At 42.2% G+C, this 21311-nt stretch overlaps 2 protein-coding genes across 3 annotated transcripts in view; one reads left to right on the top strand and one right to left on the bottom strand.

Annotated features, from left to right (window-relative positions):
* Kiaa1549l (KIAA1549-like ortholog) overlaps positions 1-21311 on the bottom strand; it is a 240521-nt gene that overhangs the window by 26383 nt on the left and 192827 nt on the right. The window contains exon 16 of the mRNA XM_013019589.1: positions 16099-16228. Within this exon, the coding sequence (XP_012875043.1) occupies positions 16099-16228 (130 nt within the window). The remainder of the gene's footprint in view (positions 1-16098; positions 16229-21311) is intronic.
* Positions 18536-18874, top strand: LOC105988088 (small ubiquitin-related modifier 2-like). Of its 2 annotated transcripts, XM_013019591.1 has the most exons (2): positions 18536-18725; positions 18783-18874. In XM_013019591.1, exons 1-2 carry the CDS (start codon positions 18572-18574, stop codon positions 18857-18859), a joined length of 231 nt encoding a protein of 76 aa, XP_012875045.1. In that variant the 5' UTR covers positions 18536-18571; the 3' UTR covers positions 18860-18874. The 2 variants fall into 2 exon arrangements, with proteins under 2 accessions (XP_012875045.1, XP_012875044.1); XM_013019590.1 differs by having other exon boundaries at positions 18536-18874.

Below are 21311 nucleotides of genomic sequence, written 5' to 3'. Positions count from 1 at the left end.
ATCCCAAAGGTCTTAAAATAAGACGTTCTCTCATTACTGTGTAGACAATTCATCATTTCAACCTCATTTTATTTCCTGTTTGATCTAAAGGTGAGGCACATGTTTCTTTGCACCTATGTGATCATGTTTGGTTTTGTTTTTCTTCTGCTATGATCATGGCTGGCAGGGCCCTGCAAGTATTACAGCTCTTTTGGCCCAGCAGTGGCCATACCTGCCTTCTGGCCACTGCCAGTTTCACCTCTGGTCCTTGTCTCAAGAAATCCATGGTGAAAACAAAGCAAGAAGAAAGGAAGAGAGCATGGCAGGAGTGGTCCTGAGACAGGGTCTTACTCTGTAGGCCAAGCTGGCCTCAGGGGTTTCATACTCCTGATCCTGCCTCAGCCTCCTGGTTGCTGGAATTATAGACGTATACTACCAAGCCCAGCTTCTTTTAGATCCTTTCTGTGCATATACAATAGGGTGGATGGTATGACTGTTTGAGCACTGCCAGCATGCTACCCTTGCCCCAGTGTTTTATACTTCCCCCCAACACACACACACACACACACACACACACACACACACACACACACACACACACACACACACACACACAGAGCCCCCCCACATACACACAGAGCCCCCCCCCCAGAGTCCTAACAGAAAACAATGACTTGCCCAGGTCAGCTTCTTCCCTTCCAAGGAGGGCTTACTCTTTGACACTTAGTTTCTCTGACATCTGTTCTGTGAGGATGAGAAACTTGCAGAGGGATGTGGGTTTTAAGATTATATATATATATATATATATTTATATATATATGTGTGTGTATATATAGATATATATGGTGTGTATGTGTCTGTGTCTGTGTGTCTGTATGTTGGTAGGACATGCATATGCAAATTTATTTTTTTAAAAACTGGATACATGTATATATGCATATATTTACATATATGTATATATGTAAATATTTTGAAGCCTTTCTTATCTAACAATATTATAAACTGATGTTCTCTGTCAATATACGCATTCATAGGAAATAACTAAATAATTTGATACTCTCCTAATATATAGGATTTTCAGACAATAATAGTTCCCTATTTTAGGTAGTTTTCTACAATATTACTATTACACAAAGACAGAGAAGGTATCCTTGAGATGAAAACTTTGCCTATAAGCATGGGTTTCTCTTTAGGATGAATTTCTAGGAGAATTACAGTACAGAGGATGTAGACATGGTTGAGAGTTCATCATAACTCAGGAGTAAGGCCGCAGTAGGTGAAATTGAAGTCTTTCCTTGTCCACCCTGAACACATGGGCCCTGGTCTTGTGCTCTGCTGTACCCACTGGGCAGGGTAAGCACCTGTAATTCTTTCCACAATGCTTTCAGAAGAACAAGCTAGTCCCACGTGCCCACAAGGGCCGATCATGGCTAAGGAACCATGTGACTTCAGTTTCTTGGACTCATTTGAAGAACATTATGTCCCTCTGGGAACCATAAAACATAAAGTTTTCTGAAAAATATTCCAACTAAGCTTAATATTATTGCCTGGTCCCAAGGCATATGTGGTAGTTCTAAGACTGCATCCACTTAGTTTACTTGTTTAATCAAACAACTAATGAAAAGATAAGCTATGGTCTAAAAGCAAACCTTAGCATTCTGTACCTAGGATAATAGAAATAATGCTATTAATGAATAACAAAAAGGCAACAACTCAATTTCAAAATGAGGCCAAAGGCTTAAAAATATACTTAGGGCTAGTGCTGGTAGCTCATGCCTGCAATCCTAGATACTCAAAAGGCTGCGATCTGAGAATCTCAACCAGGGCAGGGAAGTCTATGACATCTTATCTCCAATCTACCATCAGAAAGAAAAAGCTGGCAATGGAGCTGTAGCTCAAGTGGCAGAGACCCAAATTTGAGCAAAAAAGCTAAGGGATAGCATACAGGCCTTGAATTCAAGCCCCAGTACTGGCACACGTATGTACACGCACGCACACACACACACACACACACACACACACACAAAGGTAATTAGTGATATGCGCTCGATTTTATTTGAGAACTATATAATTTTACACTCAGTGGAATGGGTAAAATCAAAAAGACAAATCAGAGCAAATGTTGGAGAGGTTGAGGAACAGAGTATAACCATCACCGTGCTGATGGGAGGTGAAAAGAGTGTTAAAAAGACAGAGTGAAGTAAGTTTTGGAATGTGAAAAAAACTTTCTAATTTCGACTGGGTGGATAGTTATAAGGGTATATATATATATATATATATATAAATTATATATATAAATATATATAAATTATATATATAAATATATATATAAATTATATATAAATATATAATTTATATAAATATAAATATAAATAAATAAATAAATAAATATATATATACCCTTATAACTATCCATATATATATATATGGATATATATATATATATATGCATTTGTTCAAGTTCATCAAATTGTACACTGGAAGGTCTGAATTCACTTCTCTCCTGCTTAAAACTCTCCAATTGTTTCCTGCGGTCCTTGGAAAACTGTCCATCTTTCCTACTGTGGCTTTTGAGAGGGTGTGGTCAGCCCTGTCTCTGACCACTGGGACTTCAGTCATGAGATCTGTGTCTTGGCTAAATTGGGCATAAGATTGGATGGTTGAAAGAACAAAAATTAATTTCTGGTTTGGAGCCTGCTCTAATTAACCATCTCTGTCAAGACCCTGTCTCCAAATACATTCATCCCCTGACATCTAGGGATTAGACTTTTGGAGGAGACAATTAATTTTATAAAAGTTCTCGTTTTCTCTCTCAAATATTCCAAGCCTTTCCTACCTATGGACTTTCCCAATAAGTTTCCCTGTGATGATTACATGGCCAAACTCTTCTGTAAGACCCCATCTCAATGGAAAGAAGCTGGGCATGGTGGTGTGTGCCTATCATCTCAGCTATAAGAACCTAAAACAGGTGGATCACAGTCCAGTGTGGGTTATCTCAAAAATAACAAGCACAAAAAAGGGCTGGTGGTATGGCTCAGTAGTAGAGCACTATGTCCTAGAGAGTATAAGGCACTGAGTTCCGATTCCATATTACCCCTCCCTCAAAAGTCTTAGCTGAGGAGACCTAAAGAATGGACCCTAAGTCAATGTGAAAGATGTCTTTCCATGAAGGCAAAATTTGGTCACAAACATGTAGAGAGGGATGATATTGTGGGGATGTGGAGGAAAGCCATCTATAAACCAAAGAGAAATCTTTCCTGATCTAGGCTGTGTGCTCTCAAGCAGTATGAGAAAATACATTCCTGTGAAGTCATTTATTCGGGGCACAGCAAATTAAGATGGAGCTCTCATGGCCGAAGCCCCAGTTGTCAGAGACAGAACTGATTACAGAGGGTCTCAGAGGCCATAGGAAGAAAGCTGGACAGTTCTCAAAGGACAAGAGAAAACAACTGGAGAATTTTAAGCAGGAGAGGAACATGACTAGAATGTATGGCAGGCTCATTAGAAGACTCTGGCAGTAATTTAGCCAAGAAGAGATAGCAAGGGATTGGATTAAGGTGGTCATGGGTAAGAGGTGGGTAAGTTCAAGACATTTTGTTTCATGGTTTGTGGTACTATGGATTGAATCTGAAGCCTTGGGCACACAAGGCAAACTCTATACCACTAAGCTACATTCCCAGTCCTAACAGATATTTTGGGGAAAAACTGACAAGACTTGTTGATGGATTAGATCTAGAGATGAAGGAAAGGAAGTGGTTAGGGATGAGATCTTTTTCTGAGGAGGGGAATCATGCTACACAGGTCTCCTTGATAATCTCTGAGCTCCCTATATGGTCATCTTTCTCAGAGCTCTCTCCTTGTGATTCTTTCTGCCAGAATTCTCTCCTCCTGAGAGGCCAGCAAGCTTGATTCCATCATTTTAAGGTCTCTCAGAAGCCACCTCTTGGACAGGTCTGCTCTGACCAGGAGAGCTGCTATCATTCTCTTTTGTATCTCTGTATACGTATTCATTATTCATCTATGAGAGCAGGCCCTCAAGTGGATTCTTCTGTGGCACAATCTCCCTCAGGCCACCAGCTTTGTGTCCTGCTACATCCCCGTGTGACATAGTAGGACATTCATATTCATTGAATGGTTGTGTGGAAATTAGTCTTAAGAGCTTAATGTACTTCTGCTTCAAGGTCTTTATCAGAAATGACATTTCTGTGTATCTAAAATGACTAAGTTGTTTCTAGAATGCAGCTGAAGATGACAGCTAAGCAGCTCTTAGGGCCATGCATTCTAGGATTTCTTGAGTTACGACCCCTAGAATGGATGTCTTATGAGGCCACATTTTCCAGGACACAAAACATCGCTAGGTTTCCTTCTAGAATCTCATTTCTGAGTACAAGAATTTGAAGCCCCTTTCTAGAACCTTCCCGAATGCCCTGATTTTTCAGTGTTGAAGATAAAAGATAGCTGCATCCTACAAGAAATAAAAATTCTGAACAAATCCTGCAACTTCCTGGCAAGGATCCAAAGACCAGGTGGAAGTAATTTACCAGCAAGAAGAAAAATGTCTAGGCCATCTGGCCTCCATGAAATGGATCTGGCTCCGTGTCCACTTCTCTTTCCACTGATCAGGGTCTATTGGGCCACACAAAACTATGTCGTCTCCCTCCAGGTAAGCCTGAGCTGGCCATCACAGGCTATTGTATGTGCTGCCTGCCGCTGAGGAACCACATACGCATTTAGAAAGTGGCCAAAGGTTTTTCTACCAATAGTCAGATGATCCCTCTCAGTACCTGGGGGGGGGGAGGGAGGAGTAGAAGGTGGGAGTGGGGGAAAGTGGGTGGCGGGAATAAAATAATGGCTTGATGACTTCCCTTCTCCAAAGGCATCCAAATGATAAATTTAAAAAAAATACCAGCGAAATTTCAACATTTTTACTACCTTTCAATGGACACAGTGTAAACACTTCAAGGATCTGCAGACATGAAGATGATCTACTGTTTTTGGGTTTCAGGTGAGTGGAAACGGTATTCCTGGGGTCCCAGCTGATGGTGCTCTCTGGGGGAGATTCTGGGAACTTTGGGAGGTGAGGCCTAGCTAGAGACAGCAGGTCACTGGGGACTGACCCTTGGGGGAATCTTCTCCTTGCCCTCTTTCTCTCTTAGGCTCTGCTTTCTGTTCACAATGAGATGAAGAGCCTCCTCTGCCACATGCGCCTCCTCCATGATGCTCTGCCCAAGTGCATGGGGCCAAGAAGGCACGGATGGACCCCTCTGGAACCATGTGCAACATAAAATCTTAAGTTGTTTATAGCCGGTATGGTGTTCACAGCTACATAAAAGTCACCAATACAAATTTCCAACTTAGCCTGAACTTTCTGATCCCACAGTGAAAACGGCAGTCCTTGCTCCAAAACCAGGCTGATCTTTCCATTCAGGGAGGACTACTGAAAGAGGAGAGGCTGACGTAAAAGGGCAGAGGCTGACAGGGAGGAGGGTGTTTATTTCTTAGAAAATCCAAACACACTAGGCACCAGGGGTTCATGCTTACTATCTTAGCTACATGGAAGGCTGCGATCAGGAGGACTGCAGTTCCAAGCCAGCCTGGATAGAAAAGTCTGCAAGACCATTGCAACAAAAGAAGACGGATGTGGTAATATACAACTGTCATCCAGCTATGGTGGGAAGTAAAAAAAAAAATAGGAGGATCATACTCCAAGCACATATTTAGGCAGGAAATAAGACCCTATCTCAACGATAACCAGTGCAGTCTGATCACAGTGGCTCAAGCCTGTAATCCTAGGTTATGGGAGGCACAGATTGGAGGATCAAGTGTCAGGCTAGCCCAGGCCTCTCACAAGCTCACAAGATTCAACTAATCAATAAGCCTACATCAGTGGCTGGCTGGGTGCAGTGGCACACATCTGTTATCTCTGCTATATGGAAAGCAAGTGGCTGGGTATTGGCATACATCTGTCATCCCCAGTGATACAAAGAAGCATAAGTTAGGAGGATTGCAGTCCAGGCCAGCCCCGGCATAAAGTGAGACCCTATCTCAAAAGTCACCAATACAAAAAAAAAGTAGCTGGATAGTTTTTGTTTTTGTTTTTTGGGTCCAGTCATGGGGCTGGGCCTGGGTGCTGTCCCTCAGCTCTTCAGCTCAAGGCTAGCGCTCTACCACTTGAGCCACAGCGCCACTTCCGGCTTTTTTCTTTTTGCTTTTGTGGTGCTGAGGAATCCAACCCCGGGCCTCTGGCATGCAAGGCAAGTGCTCTACCACTGAGCCACCTTCCAAGCCCAGCTGGAGAGTTTTTAACATACTTATAATGTACTATGTGATTTTTTTTGTTTCTTTGGTATGTTCCTCCCCACGATATAACTCCTGTTTTCAATGTAATTGATTCCGATGTCCTGCATCTTGTATATACACTTTTCTAATTTGGGGAGGGGAAGGGAAAAAAATGCTTAAATAGGGATACAGCTTGACCCATTGTAACAATGAGATGTACAAGACACTATATTGAAAACCAACTTTACAACTTGTAGGGGGGCGGGAGGGAGGAGTTGGGGAGGTGGGAAGGGAGGGATGGTAGGGGAAAAACGAAGGAGGAGGCAACAATGCTTAATAGGAAATGTACTCATTACCTCACTCATGTAACTGTTACCCCTCTGTACACTATTTTTACAATAAAAATGTATTTTTTAAAAGTAAAAAACAAAAGGTAGCTAGCAGTGTGGCTTATCAGTAGAGTAAGTACCTGCAGAGTAAATGTGACACACTGAGTTTAAACCCGGTACTTTAAAAGGAAAAGTCCAATCCTAATCTTCCTTAAGCAATGGGTACTTTGATGGCTCCAGAATTCTCTCCCTTCCCTAAGTTTCAGTCAGATGTTCTAAGCCAGGCATGACTAAGGCCAAGTTCATGGTGAAGGCCATCTAGGGTGAATCAGTATTATTTGCTGCTGCACTGATTGATATGGAGTCTGACATTTGACAGGATAAAACCCATAAACCTCACATCATGGTTATGAAAAGAGAGATTCTCTCTTGTGTTGGCCAATGCATATGTAGATGTGAGGGCTGGGGCTGCTGCAGCCATTTCTTACCATAGAGTGTCAATCTATGATGGAAGCCAGTGCATAAGGATTCTAAGGCTATTTGATGCAGAGGAGTGAACTATATTCCACCAAATCTTACCTGAATTTACTGTGGCCACACATGCCATTCCCTTGATATTCTAAGACAGATTGGATTGATCTATTTTTTCTATTTCTTTTAGTTATGCATCCTAACTGAAAACCATCATTTAGACTGAACTCCAAATAGTCCTGTACATTTGTTTACAGCTCTGACAGTCAGTCAAATCAAATGTTTGGGGTCTGTGTGTGTGTGTGTGTGTGTTGATACTGAACCATGCTTTCCAGTTCTGACTTTTTACAGGTTAATTAGAGGTACAAGTCTATCGGACTTTTCTGCCTGGGTTGGCTTCAACCATTGATCCTTTGATCTTAGCCTCCTGATCTTAGCTAGGATTACAGGTGTGAGCCACCAGTGCCCAGACAAATCAAATGTTTATATGGTTCGGAGCTATAAAGGTATCTCAGTTTTCAGGTCTGAGCTGAGGACCCACTTCTGTTGGTTGGCACATTTGTTTGTTCATTTGCTCTGCAAATAAAGACACGGCATCTATATGCTGGTTTCTATTCTGAGTGCTAGGTTTCAGGGATGAATAAAACATGATTTCTGCCCTTGAGAAGTTGAACAGGGAGATAATACAGACAAGAAGCAGCAGCTGAGGTGTTGGGGTGAGGGTGCTGATGGGCAAGATGTCAGGGGTTACTAGAACAACAACGGCATGGATCTAAGCCAGTCTTAGCTATGGGAGCTTGGGAAAGATGATATCAAGTTCCGAAGGCATTGCCCACATCCACAGGTTTGCCTCCAAGGGGACATGTGGCAATGTGGAGAGACAATTTTTGGTTGTCACCATTGGGAGGAGCTATTGCAGCAGTAGAGGGCAGGGAAGCTATTAAACATCCTACAATGTACAGGATGCCCTCTCCCAATACAAAGCATCTGCACAGCCCCAAGTCTTCCCCCTAGATGAAGCAGGTAGGAAGGGCTGCTCCCCATACAGCAATGAACATGTGCAAAGACAGGGAGATACAAAAACACATGGCAGGTTTGGGGAGGGGCATTTGGGCTGAAGCCAAGGGGTGGGTTAATAAGGAACATGCCAGGCACAGGTGGCTCACGCCTGTCATCCTAGCTACTCAGGAGGCTGAGGTCTGAGGATGGCAGTTTAAAGCCAGCCTGGTTAGGAAAGTCCATCAGACTCTTATCTTCTATTAACCACCAAAAAACCAGAAGTGGTGCTGTGGCTCAAGTGGTAGAGCACTCGCCTTGAGCTGAAGAGCTGGGGGACAGGCCCAGAGTTCAAGTCCTATGACTGAAAGAAAAAATCAAAAAGGCACATCAGCTAGCAGAGTATGCCTGGATCAGCCAGGGAGGCCAAGTCCAGAGCCACCAGCAGCTCAGGCTTTGAGTCTCAGGCCCAAAGCTGTGCAAAGCTACTGGAGGATTTACAGCAAGAGTGTCTTAGTGACTCCCAAGCAGCGGGGAGCAAGGGCGACCAGACTGGGGCAGACTGAAAAGAACCTTCGGCCAGACTTTTGCCTCCAGTTCAAGATCACTGCCACAGTATGTGGAGTGTGTCTCAACCTTTCTCTTCCACGAATCTGTATTGGCCTGGAGTGTGCACTGGGACTAATAAAACCCACCCTCCAGAGCCTCTCTGGGTGGGGACAGTAGAGTCACATATAAAGGAGAAGAGAAAAGTCATGGAGAATTAGGCTCTTAAAGATCCCTTAAACCACCTATGTATCCTCATGGATGCAATTCGATAGAGAACACGGAAAAAGAAATGTACGGTATACAGTATGAACAGAATACCTGTGAAGGCTATTTTTTTTAGCCCAGTGGTGTTTGTTTCTTTTGCATTCAAGGCCTGCATTGTTGAGTTTGCATGGGTGTTCATGCAGGCAGACTGCAGCCATTCTGCTACACACAATGCATCTTTATTAGAGACAATGAAAGGGGTGTTCAGAGACTCCCTAAGAGTGTCTTCATTTGTACACTTCAGGGGAGCCTGCCTCCAACCCAGGTCACTAAGCTAACGGGAAACTACTCCTGCTCCCTTTAAAACCTGCCAACCCAAGTCCTACCTGCTTCTCCCCACTTGCCATGTTTGACAGGGTTAATCAGTATCTTTCTCAGAAGTCTGGTGAGATCAGGACTTTACCTACAGGGCTATTTCCTCATCAAACACCTTATCCTTTTTGCTTCAGGTTCTCCCTGGATTTCTATTTTCTGGATTAGAAGCCCCTGCTGAAATGCAACATATTATAAATGAGCTAGAGATGACTTATCAAGTTAGGGTACAGCAGCTTAAATTAAGCAGGATAAATTAATGAGGGACTACATTGAAAAACTCTAGGTGGGATGTGAAGATGGCAATGATGGTGGGGTCCATACAAGAGTCCGAGTTCCAGAAGCAGCACACAAAGGACTTCTAGAATACAGGATAGAGTTTCTAATCTGATCGTTGGCTTCTTAGTGGTGTCGAGTTAATTGCAACCTCCTCCGGAAGTACGGAGTGCTGGTCATACATGCAATCTGCCACAGTCTAGAATAGAAACTTTCTATTCTGCCAGGGAATGGGTAGGCCAGAAAGATTTTCTTATAATAAAGTTACAAGTTTACCTAGAAGACCCCAGATATGAGACAAGCTATTACAGGCAGTCAGGGGCTCTTCAGATTATAGCCCTTGCAAGTGGAATCCACCAAAACAACGGTTCCAATCCCATGGCCTACTTCCAGTCACTGCAGCTCACCTGTAACAAAGGTCGCTCTGAAGAGCCAGCAGCACAGACAACCTCCATTCCACCCGATGCACTGCATCCAGCCTTCAACTCTGCAGGCGGCTGGAGACTCAGTGATGGGGCACGTTTCCTTTTGTGATCTATTTTTCTCCACATCTTTCTCCAACTGCTTCCCCAGTATTGTCCTGTCTGGTAATTCTGCTCCCACCCACTTTTACCTGGCACCTGCGGTGTGGAGACAGTGGATAGACCAAGGGCAACCTCTTTATAGTGTGTATTTTTGTAATATCAAAGCTGAATGGCTAACATATATTTCCTGCCTTTATAAGAGACTTCCTTCGATTTTTATCAATTTGATGCACTCATGTGCAGTTCAGACAGAGGAAATAAGTCAGGGTTGGTGGCTGCTGCCGGGAGCTGGACTGTGTTATGACCAAAGTCATACTCTGCTCATGTTTTGTTAGCCACAGAAGTTTCTGTTCCTGCATGGAGCAGCGGGAGCAGCATCCTGTCCTGTGGGCCAGCCCTGTGGCACTGGGCCTGAAGTCTTTCCTGGACAATTCTAGCTCTCTGATCACTGTAAACACCTGATTTCTCCCAGTTACTTTTTGTCACTCCCCACCTCCCCCTGCCCACCAAATCTGGACTTTCCCTGCTGTCCCTTTTCATAGACTTATTTAGAGTTTTTAATTGTAAGTCACCGCCTCCTCTTCCTCTTCTTCCTCCTCCTTCTTTTTCTTGTACCAGTTCAGGAGCTTGAACTCAAGTCTTGGGCACTGTCCCTTAGCTTATTTTTGGGTTCAAGGTGGACCCTCTAACACTTGAGCCACACTTCTACTCTGGTTTTGTAGTGCTTAGTTGGAGATAGGACTCTCATAGATTTTCCTTTCAGGGCTGGCTTTGAATTGTGACCCTCAGATCTCAGCTTCCTGGGTAACTGGGCTTATAGGCATGAGCTACCAGTGCCAGACTTTTAATGCCATTTCAAAGCATTTCCTGAAGCATGTCTTTGGAATGACAGCTGATGACTGACCTGGCCTTTTTTTAAATATGTTTTTTTATTGTAAAAATACTGTACAGAGGGGTTATAGTTACCTGAGTAAGTTAATGAGTACATTTCTGATCGAGCATTGTTACCTCCTCCTTTGTTTTTCCCCTACCATCCCTTCCCTCCCACCTCTTCCCTCACCCCCCCTTTTCTGAGATGGCCTTTTCTGAGATGCATCTGAGGACCAACCATCTTTCTGAACATTTTCAAACTCTGCTCAGTTTTTAAGGGTTGAGCCTGTTGGTCTGCCAGAAATGCTTTCCAAATACAGGTGCCTCTGGACTAACTTCTGTCTCAACAAACCCATGATGAGTTGATAATAAAATGAATACATTTGAGACAACTGACCTACCAAGCATTGTAGCTTAGACCAGCCTACCTTAAACATGTTCAGACACTTAGATTAGCCTACAGTGGGGTGAAACCACTTAATACAAAGCATATTTGATAGTGAAGGGTTGCATATCTCAAGTCTGCATAGAGCTGGGTATTTTGTAGACATAATGAGAGGCAACCACATTCAAAATGGTTGGTGACACAGCACACTATGGTATGGGTGGTGTACTCTGAAACTGTGTCACTCTCTAGGAGATGTGGTTCATTGTCACTGACCACCATCATCTAAGAGAGCTGGTGGCATAGCATTGTACAAAAGGTTCAAACTCAAAATCAGAAGCTCTCATAAGCCAAAAAAAAAATCTCAAGTGAAATCATGGTATATCAGAACTCACCTGTACTTGTATGTAGAACTTTAGATAAGATACTGGGAAGAAACTTAAAGGTAGTAGCTTACCAGTGGACTACTTCTTAAAGTCAGTATTAACTTTCAAAGTCACAATTCAAACAATCTATGTTTCAATTGGCTATAGGCGAAGACACACATTGGCCTATACAGACAAGGTTCATATGTGACTCCATTTCTTCTATTCATAGATTCTAAAACTCCACAACATAGATTATGGCTGGGATATAGCTAAGAGGCAGAAGACTTGTCTAGCATGCATGAAGCCTTGGGTTCCATCAAGCAAACAAAAAGGAATAGCTGAGTACTGGTGGCTCATGCCTGTAATACTAGCTACTTAGGATGCTGAGATCTGAGGAACAGGGTTCAAAGCCACCTGGGCAGGAAGGCCATGAGACACTTATCTCCAATTACCTATCAGAAAACCAGAGGTAGAGCTGCGGTTCAAAGTGGTAGAGTGCTAGCCTTGAGCGAAGAAGCTCAGGACAGCACCCAAGCCCTGAGTTCAAGCCCCAGGATCAATAACAACAACAAAAAAGTCCAGGAAACAGACCAGGTTGAGGAGATGCACTTTTATTTCTAGAGAATGGTTTGATTTGATTATTTCTTGTCCTTTACAAGCATGGCTGTTTCATCATGCACATATTAGGGAAAATATGAGAAAAAAACCACTTGGATTTTTATTCTGCCTAGTTAAGCCTTTTTTTTGGTCATTCTTTTCTGCCTGACTTCCATTCAGAAAATAACACTTTAAGTAAGATATTTACAAATAGACTTTTGTTTTTATATATTAGGCTGACATTTGCTTCTCTATGTGTTTTCATGCATTGGAATCAATTAATTTCAGTGGTGAACTTGGGCATGTTGAGTGTCTGGTTGAGTCATCTTTTGAAAATACTTCTCGTGTGCACGTGCACACCTGTGTGTGTGTGAGTGTGTGTGTGTGTGTGAGTGTGTGTGTGTGTGTGTGTATAATAGGGCTTGAACTCAGGGCTTCATGCTCTCTTTCATCAGCTTTCTTGTTCATGGCTACTGTTCACGCCTCCAGTCTGGCACTTTACTGGTTAATTGGAAGAATCTCTCTGATTTTATTCCTGGACTGACTTCAAATCACTATCCTCTGATCTCAGCCTCCTGAGAGGATTACAAGAGTAAGCCTTTTTTAAACAAAGGTATATAATCTTAGAAAATTACTATCAACTGGGCCATGGTTACTGGTGGGCATATCCTGGCTAACAGAGTGACCAAGAGGCTTAGAACTGTTGCTGTGAAGCGCAGTGATCTCAACCCCCTGGAGTTGGCTCTCTTCTGCAAGGTAGAACACCTCTTGCTGTAATAGGAAAATGTTGAGACAAGCCAGGCTGCCATCCATCCTGGGACTACAGTTTGCCTGTGTGGCATGGTTTGTCTGCTTCTTCATGCATTTATTCATTTAAGTGGGGACTTTTCCTTTGAGACTCCAGTCAAACTTTTGATAAATTCAAAATTAAATCCATCTCCTGAGTTTTGTTTGTGCAGTGTCAAGCTTTCCTAACCTGGCAGAAAGGACTGGATATTTTGGCCTAGTTTTTGAAATCTCCAAACCCAGTAGGGAGAATGACACATTTCCAACCAAATGACAGGTTCACTGCTGGGCTAATGGGTTCTTTTGCCAGGGATGCCTTGACATTTTTAGAGAAATCAAAAAAGCTCAGAAAATGAAGGCATTGTTTAAAACTATGACTTGCTTCTTTTTTGTACTTTCTTTGCTGATCTATTTTTTGCTTATGTGAGTTACTCCTGTAAGAATCCTTCTGAGATTTGATGTCTTGTCTCTTCGGAGATTCAGAAATACATGATATATATCATATTACATGCAAACAGATGTATGGTGAGGATGTACTAATAAAAGTCATATTCTTGTGATTAAGAGGATTAAGCCCAACCTGGGCAGGAAAGTCCATGAGATCCTTATCTTCAACTAACTAGCAAAAAGCTGGAAGTGGAACTGTCGCTCAAGTGGTAGAGCACCAGTTTTAAGTGTAAAAGCTAATGAACAGTGCCCAGGACTCAAGTTCAAGCCCCAGTGCTGGCACAAAATAAAGAGGACTGTGCTGTGCATGGTGACTCATGCCTATAATTCTGAATACTTGGGAGACTGAGACTAGGAAGATTGAGGTTTGGGATCAGCTGGTGCAAAAAGTTTTTGGGCGCTCATCCTAACTAATAAAAGGTTGGGTGTAATGACTCACAGCTGTCATTTTAGCTAGCTACATGGGATATGTAAATGAGAGGATCAGAGTCCAGGCCAACCTGAGCAAAATGTGAGACCCCCCTATATTATATATTAAAAATTACTAAAGTTAAAAGAGCTGGAGGTATGGCTCAAGTGGTAGAGTACCTGCCTGGCAAGATGAGCTCCCGAGTTCAAACTCCAGTGCTGAAAAATAAAGAGGGATGAGCTCTGATATTGAACACACTGTGTAACTACTCTGAGTCTCAGTTTCCTCATTCATGCAATAATGGGCATAAGAAGAGCATTAACACACCTGGAAAGAATGCAAATTCAATTAGATGAGACACATAAAAAGGCTTCATCTGCAGCATATGTCAGTAAAGCTCAGCTACTTTCCATCTGATTAGTATAAAAAACACAAGAGGAGCTACAAATAAGCAATGTTCTATAGCTTACAATCTAAGTTACTAAAATCGATGCCTAGATTCTAAGGAAGCCTACATGTATGTTTTTGAGATACTATGCACTTTTCAAAGCAATGCATATTTTTGAAAAAACTTACAGTGAAGAGAATCTCCCTAAACCTGTACTCAAAATATTTATACATGACTGTGAAGATGTGCATTTAAGAATACGTTCTCTTATTAGCCGACGTAATGTACTCACATGTCCTTCCAGAGATTATAGGTGAGCAATGCAAGTAGCATCGTCTAGGAACATGCACAATGTTGTCTTTTTTTTTTCTTTTTTCGATTGTGGGGCTTGAACTCAGGGCCTAGGTGCTGTCCCTGAGCTTTTTCACTCAAGACTAGTGCTCTATCACTTTGAGCCACAATGCCACTTCCAGTTTTCTGGTGGTTAATGGGAGATGAGTCTCATGGATTTTCCTGACTGGGCTGGTTTTGAACTGCGGCCCTCAGATCTCAGCATCCTGAGTAGCTAGGATTACAGGTGTAAGCCTCCAGAGCCTGCAGCAATGTTGTCTTTTTAAGATTTCAAGAAAATCTCTGACTCAGGTCCTCCTAACTATATGCCTGGACTCTCAAAAGCAATCTATAAATATTTATCATGCTATAAACTAAAACCGTTCGTATGTATCCCAAGTTCTTCAAAGTAAGTGATCATCCAGAAAGAATGTTCACTCTTGGGAGTAGGGGTTAATTAGAAACTTACAACTTAGGTTGATCAAGTCAATGAATGAATTGAAATGAGAAAAGAAAATGAGAAAGGAGAAAAATTATCTGTTAGGATAGTTTAACCTAACAGAAAAAAAAGATATGGTCAAAGCTATCAAACCATCTTATTCACAAAGAAAAAGGAACAAAAAAGATGAGTATTACCATTGATACAAATATCAAATTTCAATATAAGGAAGATCATCAGAATTTCAGATTAAGTAGAATATACCTGCTTTTAATGAGACCATTTAAGAAGACCATTTTAAGCTTTTGTAACAAACAATGACCAATCCAAATGGGAAAAAATAATCTTGCCTTAAAATTAGCATGATCTATTTATGAAATTGTGTCATTTTCAAAGTATAGTTTTTCAAATTAGAAAAGTTTCTCCAGACATATTTGAATTGTAACTCCTATGACAGAAAAAAATTCAATTTGTAATTGCAGGAACATTTTAAGGGAATGGAAAGTCCTCTCAAGAAGCCTAAGAGTGTATGAAGACCCTTTGAAACCGCAAGTCCTGGATGATGGCTAGCTAGGAAGCCTCAGTGGGGAAGTCTTGGGAAAAGAATTTGTGTGATTTGGACAGATTACTGAATATGAGAATGTGACTCGTCACGTGAAATCATCAGCTTGCTCTGTTGAACATCTTATTGTTTCCATGGCATACCGAGGAGTTATGAAATCAGAAACAAGTCCAGATTTTCAACTGTTATGGATCAAGAGAAGCTCATGCTCAACAGAATTCTACATCATTTCTGTGGTTCTTAATGCATTTCTAAGGACAGAGGATGAGGAATGAAGGCTACTTAGAATTTTCATTGTGTTTATGGTCAGTCATGTAACTATTTGCAGTAGTTAAATCATGATCCTTTTAGCAATGATTTGTTACCCTGACACATTCTAAGTAGTCTTACTTTGCAAAAGAGGGAAGAAAAAAGAAAACACTGTAGAAAATATTGTAGTGTATATTAAAATTCCACAAACACGAAATAAACCTAAACATTATGGGATGTTCTGTTCCCTTTTAAAGCTTGAGTTCACCCCAGCCCACCAGAGACTTACGTCATAGCCACTGTTGCGGATTCCACGCCGGGGTCGCTCCCGAGTGACCAGAAGGTCCATCTCAGTTTCTCCTGGACTGGGGCTGTTCAGAGACTGCCGGCTTCTGTAGACAGAGTTCTTCATCTGTTGCCTGAAAAAAATTTCAACAACTGTTATGATGCAGCAAATGCCCTGACAGATGGAATTCTCCACTGATCCAAAACTACAGGCAACCAATGACGGGTTTGGATCTGCCTCACAGATCTCCAAGTTGATAGGTATCCTGGCCATCAGGGGCTACACAGAGGAGACTAAAGACCCCTCCCAACCCCCAGATACTGTAACCATTCAGCTGAATTATAAGTGTCCGTTCATATGGAAACTAGGTAAGTACAATCAATGGCAACAGTGCAGCCTCATCTAAAATTCTGCTGATGACGAGGCCAGGGGTTCTCCCTTGACCCTCTAGGCAGCTAACGCTGCGGAACAAACTCGCCTTCGCTGACTTTGTTGACTCAGCACACTCCCTTCCTTTTTAATCTTTCTGATCTCAAGTGCAGAATTCTCCAAAGTGTTAATAAACCCTGTAGCTAATGGGCTGCATAATACTGTGATTGTTGATAGATTTATTTTCTATAATTATCACAGCAGATTCTCTTCTAGGCTAAAAAACAGAGTCCTAGAGGCAACTTGAGGCCTGTCCATCCATCCATCCCTCCATCTGTCCATCCTTTACCAAATGCCTATTTTGTTCCAGGCACTGTAGAAGATGATCACCACCCACAGCTCCATTTCTCCCAGAGGTTATGTACTACTGAGGGAGACAACATAATAACCTGAGAAGTGCTATTAAGAAGAACACTGAGCTGCAGCAGAGGGGAACTAGAATGGAGAACTTCAGATAGGATGGTCGTGGAAAGCCTGGTGTGATGACAGTTGAGCTGAGTCCCAAATGGCATCAGCCCCATACTGATGTGGTGTACACAGCACATGTCAGGCCTAGACAGTAGTCAGCTCATCTCAGCCACTACTAGAAAGCTTATATATTTGTCACCATTGCCTCATTGCTAACTTGTCACTGGAGGAATTCCTCTGCAGAGAGGAAAGGAAATGGCAGCATAAAGATGCTTCTCTTTTCCTCCAGTGGCAATTTTTATTAGTAGGAAGTAAGGTTCCTTTCGGGACAGGTGACTTTCACAGGATCTTGCACAGTAACAATGGGATAAATACTCCCTTTCATCCAATAGTGAGACTCTGTAGATAATTTGCATTTCCAGATCATTTATCTTCAGAGAACTCCCCTAATAGCACCTGTTTTATGTCACATTTGAGCTGTTCATAGGCTGGAGAGGGAAGAAGTGGCATTATTTATTTCCAATCACCATGGGACACCTAAAACTTGGCAGACATACACACTTTTTTCAAAAACACATAGAAAGTTACTTACAACATTATAGTCAACTGACATTAGAAGTCTAAGGCAAAGCATTAGCTTTGCAAGTAGTCTTGAGAATAAAGCAGACACTATTTGACCTGCTCCTTTACTATGAGGAATTTGTCTCTTCTGACTGGCATCTGTCACGTCGTGGTGATAACCATTTGGTAAGAGCAGCATGATCTTCGTTGGAGGCTACCTTTTCTCCCTTGGAGGCAACTGATTCAGTCTGGACCAATCAAATCATCACATCTCCATAGTCATGTGAATGGTTAGGAGGTGAACATATTACCTGCATTCTCCACTGAGACTGAGTCTCATGGCTTTTGCTAAGGCAACTGCAAGAGAGGCTCTCCCTCCGCCATTCTAAGGTAGGGACGCAAGCCTGGCTTTGCCAGCAGTTAATTTGTTACTCTGAGGTGAGAACTTGGTTTCAAATGGGACAGGCAGAGTGAACAGAAAGCAAGAACAAAAGCAGGAGACACTGTATGAACCTTTGGGATCTAAGAATGCTGAGGTCTTGAGTTTTGAATAATGCTCAGTGACACTTTCCCTTTTATTTTACCAGATTGGGTTGGATTTCTGTTGCTTGCAATCAAAGGAATCCTGGTTAAGAAAGGAGCCTACACCTAATTTATGAACTGTGACCTGCCCCTCCCACAGTTATCTGCAGATGGGAAGGGGCCAAGCTTGTGAGAGAGTCTGTTCTTTATTTAAGGCATACCCCAAAGAATTCCCATCCTTGACGCAATTACAAATATTTAAAAAAAAATTAGACTTCACAGCTGTCTGTCCCAAGATGAGTCCATTTAGAAAAGATTTACTAATAAGGGTGGTGGAAGAGTAAGCAGGAGGCTTGGCCCCTGACATTTCAGTAGCTTATTTTGTAAGTATGAGAAATATCCTAGTGAGACGGTGTAAACCCTTTCAAGAACCAAGCTTAGGTCCCCTCCACCTCGTCCACTGCTGCCACCTCCTCCAGCTGCTGTGCTACTGCCTAGTGTGCAGACTGGGGTCCTCTTTTGTGAAGCGGCATCTGAGGAGACTCCGGCGCTCGTGATGGCCGACGAAAAGCCCAAGGAAGGAGTCAAGACTGCGAACAACGATCTTATTCATCTGAAGGTGGCGGGGCAGGATGGTTCTGTGGTGCAGTTTAAGATTAAGAGGCATACACCACTTAGTAAACTAATGAAAGCCTATTGTGAACCACAGGGTTTGTCAATGAGGCAGATCAGATTCCGATTTGATGGGCAGCCAATCAATGACACAGACACACCTGCACAGGTGGAAATGGAGGATGGAGATACAATTGATGTGTTCCAGCAGCAGACAGGAGGTGTCTACTAAAAAAGGGAACCTGCTACTTTGCTCCCAAACTTTGTTTTTATAGACCAAGAATACATTCTTAATTAGAAAACTGCAATTTGGTTCCACCACATCCTGACTACTACAGTATAGTTTTCTCTATTCTTTCATTTTCCCCTTCCCCATTCCTTTATTGTATATAAAGTAACTGGTGTATGTGCACAAGCATATTGCTTTTCTTTTTTCTTTTAAACTAAATAGCCAATGGTATATTTTGATTGGCATCAAATGGAGATGGATGGGGAAAAATACTGGTTCTGTGAAAATATCCCCCTTCTCCATTTGTGGCATGCTCATTCAGCTTTTATCTTTATATTTCAGTAAATTATTTTGCTCTCACTTTTTTTTTGGGGGTCCAGTCTGGAGCCTGAACTCTGGGCCTGGGCACTGTCCCTCAGCTCTTCAGCTCAAGGCTAGCGCTCTACCACTTGAGCCAAAGTGCCACCTCCGGCTTTTTTCTTTTTGCTTATGTGGTGCTGAGGAATCGAACCCAGTGCCTCATGTATGCAAGGCAAGCGCTCTACCACTGAGCCACCTTCCCAGCCCACGCTCTCACTGTTTTAACAAAAAGAAAAAAGAAAAAAAAACAACAAAAACCCTTGCATACCTTGTTTGATTGGAGAACTTTAATGTTTTCATTTATCATTGTAAAACCAAGGACAATTTTATAACTTTTTTTGTACGTAGCTGTTACATGTAGGGCAATCTGTCTTTAAGTAGGGGTAAATTACTCTTAAAAAAAAGAATCCTAGATAGTTTTCCCTTCAAGTCAAGCGTCTTGTTGTTTAAATAAACTTCTTGTTTAAAATGAAAAAAAAAAAAGAACCAAGCTTATACAGTAGTGGATCGCCCAGTCTATTTTTTCCTCAGAGACATTACAATTACTGTTTCATTACAATGAATGGCTTAAAAGCTACTGTTTAACTTAGATCTAATTACCAGGCCACCCACATATGCCTGATACATGAATGTCTTTTTAGAGGTAAGTTGGGCTCTCAGGTAGAGTAACTGCCTATTTTAATCAAATAGAGTTCCACGAGGTTTTTTACTAGATTTTTTAAAAAATAAATCTTGGAACACAAACTTTCTGAGAGGTTGGGTGTTGTTGTTGTTGTTGTTGCTTTGTTTGTACTGGTCTTGGGGCTTGAAATCAGAACTTAGGCTCTTGTCTGTCTACAAGCCTTTTTGCTCAGGATAGTGATACCACCTGAGCCAGAGCTCCACTTCTGGCTTTTTGGTGGTTAATTGGAGACTTTCACAGACATTCCTGATGAAGGAAAGTGATGTGATCCTCACATCTCAGCCTCTTGAATAGCTAGGATTACAGGCATGAGCTACCAGAGCCCCATTTGAGATGTTGTTTTTAACCACTGATAATATTGCTGGTTGGATAATGATGAGTGTGATTTTGATTTTAAGAAAAGACCCTGGGATTGCATAGTGATCACCTAGAGCCCCAGAGGAGAAGAGAAGGATGCTTGGCTTCCATTAGAGCAATTGTTAGACTGGAAATTGCCCCAGATACAAGCTCTACAAAGAGCTTTGGGATAGGGGTAGAGAAATAAGAGAGAGATGGAAAGGAGTCAACGGAGATATGATACGGAGTATATTAATGCTTTGGGTAAGTTGGGGTGCAAACTTACTCAAGTATGGGATATGGTTGTTTGAAAAATTAGGTTTAATTATTATTCAGGTCTGGCAAGGAATGGCTGCCATAGGAAAAAAAAATAGCTTGCTATACCCAGGGATCTTAGGAGTAGGAGACAGGACAAACTATAGGCAGTACCATGAGGAGGCACTAACATGAGTTAAGAGGTAAAGAGAATGAGGAAGAAACATGGGCAAAAGCTTTCATTATTGTTTATGTAGGAAGCAATGGTGGGGCAGGATAGGTAGGCATGGGATGAGCTAATTTGACAGAGTCCTGAGGCTTAAGTTGCTTTTTTGCTGTCTGTTATTTGAACCTGAGGTGATTCAGAAATGTGGATAATGGCCCAGAGTGAGAACCCTGAGAAAGCACCTAAAAGAGGTGGCTGAGGCTGAGGCACATGTTCTAGATGGGTGGGTTTGAACATGAAATGTGACATTGTAACCAGGTGCTGGTGGCTCACACCTGTAATCCTAGTTACACAGGAGGATGGTATCCGAGGATCGTGGTTCAAAGCCAGCCAAGTCAGGAAACAGTCCATGAGACTCTTATCTCCAATTAACCACCAGAAAACTGGAAGTAGAGCTGTAGCTCAAAGTAGTAGAGTGCTAGCCTTGAGTGAAAAAGCTCTGGGACAGTGCCCAGGCCCTGAGTTCAAGCCCCACAATCAACCCCACCCCCAAAAAAGGTGAATTTGTGAGTCTTTTTCTGTGTCTGGAACTAGCCCTGAGGGGTAGGGGAGGTGCGTTGTTTCTCTGGAGTCCAAAAAGCCCCCATATCAGAGTA

This window comes from Dipodomys ordii, unplaced genomic scaffold (genome assembly GCF_000151885.1).
Source record: "Dipodomys ordii isolate 6190 unplaced genomic scaffold, Dord_2.0 Scaffold46, whole genome shotgun sequence".
Lineage (NCBI taxonomy): Eukaryota > Metazoa > Chordata > Mammalia > Rodentia > Heteromyidae > Dipodomys > Dipodomys ordii.
Note: the sequence above shows the minus strand (reverse complement) of the source record. Positions and strands in the feature narration are given on the sequence as shown.